General features: G+C 38.1%; 1 protein-coding gene across 2 annotated transcripts; it reads left to right on the plus strand.

Moving 5' to 3' along the window:
- Nucleotides 1-1,181: 1,181 nt before the first annotated feature.
- LOC132103758 (nuclear receptor coactivator 7-like) lies at nt 1,182-7,773 on the plus strand. 2 transcript variants are annotated; one of them, XM_059508855.1, is made up of 7 exons: nt 1,182-1,238; nt 2,548-2,677; nt 3,911-4,039; nt 4,156-4,308; nt 5,183-5,278; nt 6,251-6,324; nt 7,606-7,773. In XM_059508855.1, the coding sequence occupies exons 1-7, from the start codon at nt 1,213-1,215 to the stop codon at nt 7,739-7,741; spliced, it is 744 nt and encodes a 247-aa protein (XP_059364838.1). In that variant the 5' UTR covers nt 1,182-1,212; the 3' UTR covers nt 7,742-7,773. The 2 variants fall into 2 exon arrangements, with proteins under 2 accessions (XP_059364838.1, XP_059364839.1); XM_059508856.1 differs by lacking the exons at nt 1,182-1,238; nt 2,548-2,677 and adding an exon at nt 3,742-3,812.
- Nucleotides 7,774-8,376: the final 603 nt, after the last annotated feature.

Raw genomic sequence — 8,376 nt, forward strand, 5'->3', positions numbered from 1 at the left:
ATACTATTACTACTGTAAACTTTGCAAATAGGACATCAGCCCCTTCAAGTCAATGAACAATAACAAAGTGGGCTGCAATGAACATGCACAACTAATAACTAATATCATCACGCTATAAAGGGTTGGCCTGCGCTGGGTGCGCCCCTCCCCCTATAACTGTTCTGTCTCGCGGAGGAGCTCATTTGTGTGCATCTGTGTGAAATACGCATAGGAAAAAAGAACTACAGAAAGAACGGCTCCCCTCCAGCCGCGACTCGACTCCCATCGTTCATGTTTATGAGCCGTTCAAAAGAATCGGTTCGTTCGCGAACGTCACAACTCTACCAGGTAAACCGAAGGCTTGCAGTCAAAGCCAATGACGCCATTACGTCGAGCGCAAAAGAACCGGTGAACTGATTTCTTCAACTGGTTTATTGAATCGAACTGTCAGAAAGAACTACTGGTGATTCGCAAACCGATGCAACCGGTTCTTGACTCGTGAACGAGTCATTATCTGGCTCGGCTCGGTGTTCATCTCTCTCTTCACAGCAGTTCAGTCAGCACGCGCAGTCTTCTCAATCGCTTGATTCGCTCAATGATGTGCCAGCTTCATCAAACCTGCCATCTACAGTTCTGTTTGTAATGGAATGATTCGTAACATTTTTATAATTGTAACGAGTAACGATGCAGCACATAAAAAAATATATCGGCCTTTTAGTACTTAAGTACAGTAGTGAAGTAGTTCTACTTCGTTACTATACATCTCTGCTGCCCACTGACAGACCGTGTGCGTGGTTTGCTTTCAACTCTTCTTAGGGTTTGCCAACTGATGCGTCATTCGGACAACTTCCGGTTTCTCCAGAACCCCAAAAATATCCCCATCATGCAACAGAGCCTCACACGGCCTGCAGTGTCGGCTTCTGTCAACATAAATCTGTCTTTTACTGCGCTACTGAAATAAAATTGAGAGTGTATAAAAGATTTGTATACACTCTTTTTTTGACAGAGTCACTCATTTATTGACAGTGCGTCTGATTAATCCTGAGAATGGTGTGTTTGCAGGATTCAAACAGTGTTTAATCACGTCTTTAATGTTGAGCTGAAACGAAACGATATCTCCTTGTGTTCTGCTTTTAGGACTGAAGTTAATGTGTAACTGCAGACAGGTATAAAGCACAGCGTTCAGAGTGTGTTGACAGTGTATGAGCCTCGGTCTGAGCTCTTCTGATCAACATGGGAATCGTGTACAGCGCGGGAGAGTAAGTAACTCACTTTACACTCGTTCACTGCTGAACCGCAAATAGAGCTTGAGGACTCTATTAATCACCGTTAACATCCCTCAATCTTTGAACTGCACTGAAGATTGTGAAATGTTCTTCATAATAAGAAGAAAATGATTGAGAACTAAGAGCTGATCAGTGAAAGCTTCTTTGTGGGAATTAAGTTCTGTGCACATTTCTTGTCTTCATTTCCAAAAATAGGAGTAAAAATGTATTTTCTTTCATTACAAATTTTGTCCGAATTAAAAAAAAAAAAATAATAAAATAAATAAAAATAAAAATAAAATAAATTTACTTGAAATAAAACTGAAATAAAATAAAATATAAGTAAAATTTCTCTTTTTTTTTGTTTAACTAGAATCATTGAAAATAATGGAAAATGAATAAAATTAAAGAAATAAATACATTTATTTAAGATAAATATTTAAATAAATAAAAATAATTATATTAATAAATTATTATTTAATGAACTTGATAAAATTATTACAAATATTAATGCAAACTATAATAACATATCAGTGATACTAAAATAAGACTCGCATCTTGAACATTTCATCATTGTAAAAACACCCTTTAAAACCTTTATATTTAAGAGAGGATTTTGAGGAATTTAAGGAACGTGGAAATAAAAAGGAATAAATTGCATGCACTGTAAATGCACAAGTGTAGTTTTTAATATAATCAATATGAATTACCCATAAACATGTTCTCATATACGAGCTATTTCCAGATATGTAATCTAATTCATCTATAATGCATTATAGTTCATTCTTGAATTATTTTGATGGCATTGAAGTCAAAGAGATTTGTAGAAGTTCTTTCTATAGTTGTACTATGAAGAAAAGGCTTGGATGCACAGGACATTATGTAGATGTTTGGCACAGAATAGCAGCTCTTTTCTATTTCGGCACACGCTGAGTTCCAGTGAAGGCCCTGTTAGTGTTCCCTACACAGTGTGGAATAATGCTGGATGGTTTTCTCTGTCCCTCTTGTGTGCTGGAAAGTGGATTTAATATCTCTTCCAGATGTGCTGGCACGTCTGCACAATATATAACTGAAGCATGGCGTGCACTGACTGTTAACTTCCAGTAATAGCATGCGTTTCTGGAGTAAATGCTTTAGATTCTGCAGAACTGATGGCACTTTCACACAAGAAGGTCAGATTGAATGCATTCGGTCGGTTTGGAGCTGGTCATCCAAACATATGTGGGTTTGCATGCATTTGGTCAACACTTGACCAAAGCAATTGAAGGTTCAGTTTCTCAAGCGTGTTTTCTGCTTCCTTTAGAGTCGATCATCTGTACACGTTCTTCGTCCAGTGGTCTCCAGAGACCATCTACAGCAAACACAGCAGCAGACGAGACTTCCTCACTGGGATTGAGTCTTTGTTCAGTAATTCTGCCTCCAAACAATGGGAGGTGAGTGATTCAGCATTATGAGTTTATTTTCTTCTGCTGCTGCTGGACAAAACAAATATGAAACAACTACATAAAAGACAAAAATGTAGTTCTAGAGTTTGAGCTCGGCTCAGATGTCATTCTTTCATCCTTAAATGTATGTTTTACATAATTTAGAGTACATTTCAGATCAAAAAATGTAAAAAGGATGTGTTTTCTCAATGTAACAGCTATTGGTTGATATTTATCATTTGCCAGGCTTTATCTTTAAAAAGCATCATTATATGACACAGAAACCATGTTTTCACCAGCGTGAGTTTGTGCACATGGGTAAAATGAAGGTTTTTCAATTTAGACTTGGTTTTTCTAAGGTATCTGGGTCGTCGAAATAAATTAAATCAGATTATTTTGATTATTTTGAACTCAAATGTGACAATTTCGAGCAAAATGTAAATAATGGTGCACAAGATTATTTCTTTAATGACCGAAATGAATAATAGACAAGAAATGTACCCTAAATTAAAGAACGGGTTTCTCCTATAATGCATTAATAGAAATACAAATCCTCACACCTCGAGGTATTCAAAAGATGAAGTTATGAAATGCGAGCGTCGACATGCTTTTGCATTCAAACTGCAAGTATTTTCTTGCAAATGCATCTCTCATTTTCATCACTAAAATTTTAATAAAAATAGTTAAACTAATTTACCAAAACTTTAACTACAATTAAAACAAAAACTGAAAATATGTATAAAAGTTCCCATGAGTGTTTGTCAAAGATAGCTAATAAGACAACACTGATTGTTAAAATGCATTTCTGTTTCGCGAGAGATCTCATGAATGAATGTATCTCGTCGTGGGTGGAAGTGAAAAACTCTCATGCGAGCAGCGACACGCTTTTTTTTAGCATCAGACCATATTTGGAAGATCTTCCTGTTCTGTCGTGTTTCTGCTAAAACGAAAGTAAGGTGAGCCGAGGGCGGTGAGATGGACCGGTGCGGAGGAGAAACTCTGTATAAACTCACTGTTCTCGGCTGCTGTTGAACACATTCAGAGCGTTCAGCACAGCAGAAGAGAACCAGTCAACATGAGGCCACTGCAGCAGAGCATTAAGATCTTATACTATGCTAATAAATCTGAGGAGCCTTTTGTGGAGGTGAGCTTCGATGGGACTCACGCTTTAGCTTCAGAGAGAGGAGCAGAGCATGCATGTGCGTCTGGATGAACTGATGTTTCTCCTGTGTTTGTCTTCAGATCGTCACTGTGAAACAGGAGAACAAGTGGCGTCCGAGCGTCTGCAGCTCCGCAGACTCTGAATCTGACGACCAGCTGCCAGTCTTAACACACCACAGTCAGATTCTGAAAGAGCATCATCTTGAACAAGTCAGTGATGGGCTTTAGTGAAATCATGCATGCACTGATTTAATGCATGCACTGTTGTGTTGTGTTAGATGAACGTGTGCAGTGCATGGGTTGATGTGTGTGATATATGTTCACAGCTGATGAATCACATCCCGGCACGGACTCAGGGTTACTCTTGGAAGCTGGTGTACAGCACGGTGGAGCACGGCACGAGCCTGACCACACTGTACCGACAGATGAGAGAGTTAGACAGACCCGTCCTGATGGTCATCAGAGACACGGACAAGCAGGTAGAGCCTTTACATTCATGCATTCATCCAAGCATTACAGCAGAGTGCTGGTTTTGGCAGTGACAGATGTTATATGCAGCATGCATCAAACCCTGAAAATGTGCATTTACTGTACATAGTTTCAGTAAATACAAATAAAGCAAGCAATACTATTTTGCCAGTTCTAAGATTTTTTTTTTGTAAAAGCAAGGTTAGTATTTAACATGTGCTAAATAAAATGTATATATTACATTTTTGCATTTATGCATTTGGCAGATGATTTTATCCAAAGCAACTTGAATTGCATTCAAAGACTGTTTCTGATCAGTTCATGGGAGTCGAACCCATGATCTCAGCATTGACAAAAAAAAAAAAAAAACATTACTTTAAATAAATAAATGTTAAATGAAATATAATATCAATATTTAAAATATAAACATTAAATAATAATAAAATGATATTATATTAATATCAATAAAATAGTATAATATTATGAATAAAATAACATTATATAATATTAATAAAATATATAATATGAATAATGTTATATAATATTACTATAATAATATATTTATTTAGCTAGTTCCCAAGGCAGTGTTTCTCATTTTCATTTAGTTTAACATGCTGTACTAAAAACTACACAGACATAATAAACGAAGCAAAACCTAATATAATAGACTTAAATTACTAAAACTTCAGCTAACATTTAAAGTAATTAAAACAGAGACTATAAAATATGAATGATTAAAAATCATATATAAGAGTATACAAGAAGTGCTTTTGCATTAATTTTTTCCATCACAAATCAATGAAACATCAAAAATGTATTATATTTTGCCAGAAAACGAAGCCTGTTTTAACACATTCATATGGTCTTGATGTGATGGATCCTCAGGTGTTTGGAGCGTTTTCTTCGGATCCGTTCAGAGTCAGCAGCTTCTGCTACGGGACGGGAGAGACCTTCCTCTACAGCTTCAGTCCTGACTTTCAGGTATTTTACTTCTGTTCTGGTTCTGGTTATTGCTCTTGTTCTGGCTCTGGTTTCTGGTTCCGGTTCCAGTTCATGTTCATGTTCATGTTCATGTTCCGGTTCCGGTTCCAGTTCCAGTTCCGGTTCCGATTCCAGTTCATGTTCTGGTTCATGTTCATGTTCTGGTTCCGGTTCCAGTTCTGGTTCCGATTCCAGTTCATGTTCATGTTCTGGTTCCGGTTTCAGTTCCGGTTCCGATTCCAGTTCATGTTCTGGTTCATGTTCATGTTCATGTTCTGGTTCCGGTTCCAGTTCCAGTTCCGGTTCCGGTTCTGGTTCCGATTCCAGTTCATGTTCTTGTTCATGTTCATGTTCTGGTTCCGGTTCCGGTTCCGATTCCGATTCCGATTCCAGTTCATGTTCTGGTTCATGTTCATGTTCATGTTCTGGTTCCGGTTCATGTTCATGTTCATGTTCATGTTCTGGTTCCGGTTCATGTTCTGGTTCGGTTCCGGTTCTGGTTCTGGTTCCGGTTCATGTTCATGTTCTGGTTCTGGTTCCAGTTCATGTTCATGTTCTGGTTCTGGTTCTGGTTCTGGTTCCAGTTCATGTTCATGTTCATGTTCATGTTCATGTTCATGTTCATGTTCTGGTTCCGGTTCCGGTTCCAGTTCATGTTCATGTTCATATTTTGGTTCTGGTTCCAGTTCATGTTCATGTTCATGTTCATGTTCTGGTTCCGGTTCCGGTTCCAGTTCATGTTCATGTTCATGTTCATGTTCATGTTCATGTTCATGTTCTGGTTCCGGTTCCGGTTCCAGTTCATGTTCATGTTCATGTTCATGTTCATATTTTGGTTCTGGTTCTGGTTCCAGTTCCGGTTCATGTTCTGGTTCCGGTTCCGGTTCCCGTTCCTGTTTCTGTTCCTGTTTCTGTTCTTTGTCTTGTTCTGGTTCTGGTTCTGGTTCTGACCTGTGTTTGGTTCCTCTGCAGATCTTCCGCTGGAGTGGAGAAAACTCCTACTTTGTGAGAGGATTCCTGGACTCTCTGCAGATGGGAGGAGGAGGGTGAGTCCTTCATCATCAAACACCGTTAAACCAATAACAGAGCTTCATCACGAAAGAAGAAAGACTCTCTTCTGCTCATCAAGGCTGCATTTATTTGATCAGAAATACAGTAAAAATGGTTAAATATTATTCTAATGTAAATCATCTGTTTTCTGTGTGAATCTGTGTTAAAGTGTAATTTATTTCTGTGATCCACAGCTGTATTTCAGCATCATTACTCTTCAGTCTTCAGAAATCAGACTAATATGATGATTTACTGCTCAAGAAACATTTCTGATTATTATTAATGTTGAACACAGTTGTGCTGCTCAATATTTCTGTGAAAACTGGGATGCATTTGAAATTTTCAGGATTCACAGATGAACAGAACCTAAAAAAAACAACAACAGCATTTATTTGCAACATTATAGATGTCTGTACTCTCACTTTTGATCAATTTAATGCAGCCTTGATGAATGAAAGCATTTTTAAAATCACAATCTCCCCAAACATTTGAACGCTAGTGAACTAAAGGGGAACTTGTTTTACGCTTCTGCGTTCTGAATGTGGAAGTGTGATAAATCTCTGTTGAGCAACTAATCATTCCGTCATCGTTTACATTCACACAACATTACATCATATCTGAGCTTCTGCTTTACAGAAAAAAACTCAAATAGATTATGGTTTTTAATACAGAGCTTAAAAATAGATCAAAATGAAGTGCATTCAGAATCATAACTATGGAAGCCTGTTTGCAATATAAAATAATAGTGACTTTATCTCACGAATCTGACCATTTTGGCGATTATATTTAAAAAAAAAAATCAGAATTGTGAAATATAAACTGTGGGATACAAAAAACAATCTGAATTCTGAGATAAATCATTACAAATACCTAATATTCTTATTCTGTGGCAGAAAAAACTGAATTGTGAGATTGCAAGAAAAAAAGTAATATTTCTGAATTTATATCTCGCAGTTCTGACTTTTTTTCTTGGGATGTGAGTTATAAAGTCAATAAAAAATTCATAATTGTGAGATAAAATGTCGCAGAACCTTGTTTTATTTTTCATTCACTGGCGGAAACGGGCTTCCATACGTATTTCATGGAAGCAATGAACTGTTCTGAACAATATGAGGCTGAATTATTATTTGAATGTGAGCCGTTTGATTCCCAGTGGATGCATGAACTGATTAAAAACAGTTTGAATGCATTGCATAAAAGCATCTGCCAAATGCATTAAAAGTACATGGACGAGCATCTTAATAACTGTGTGTGTGTGTGTGTGTGTGTGTGTTCAGGGGTCCGTTCGGCTTGTGGCTGGACTCGGATCTGTATCGCGGCTCCAGTTACTCCTGCAACACCTTCTGCAACCGTCCTCTCAGCCTCCATCACGACTTCATCGTTCAGGATCTGGAGGTGTGGAGCTTCGTCTGAGCTCAAACCGGTTCTCTGCCGTCGGTTCCAGCGGTGAAACTGTGTAACTCGTCTGGTGACTTTAACAGAACCTGCTCTGTTCCTCGCTCAGAGCTTCTGCTGAGCGAACAGACACGGATGCGGGGTAAACATAAAGAAAACGAGTTGAGGCAGGGTTCGGGGTTAAGTTCCCATTTCCAGTAACTGTGAGCGTTCCTGAGGCAGAGCTCAAGCCCTGTGTAGGCGACACAACACACTAGATTTGAAACGAAGCCCTTGAGTACTACTGATACTTCAGTGTCTGTTTTAAAAAGCACTTAGATTACCAATGGTTTTCTGTGTCAGACTCAGGAAAAGTGCAAAAATGTTTTGCTGTTTGATTGTGATTCCACTACTGCTTATTGTTTTTTACTCTATTTAATATCTGTGATCACATGTTGAAATGTTTTGGGGTTTGTGTGTGTGTTGCAGTGCTGGCGCTGCGTCTGTAAAGCACTGGGTTTACTGGGATTTCTAATAAAAAGAATAGTTTTTCATTGAACTGTGTTTGTGTTGCATGTGTGAACTCGGCTGATCACCGTCATCATGAACTGAGCAAAGCTATAGTTTATATGCAATGAATAAAAGCGTCTGCTGAATGCATTGACGTAAATATG

The sequence above is a fragment of the Carassius carassius genome, chromosome 24 (genome assembly GCF_963082965.1).
Source record: "Carassius carassius chromosome 24, fCarCar2.1, whole genome shotgun sequence".
NCBI classification, from domain to species: Eukaryota; Metazoa; Chordata; class Actinopteri; order Cypriniformes; family Cyprinidae; genus Carassius; species Carassius carassius.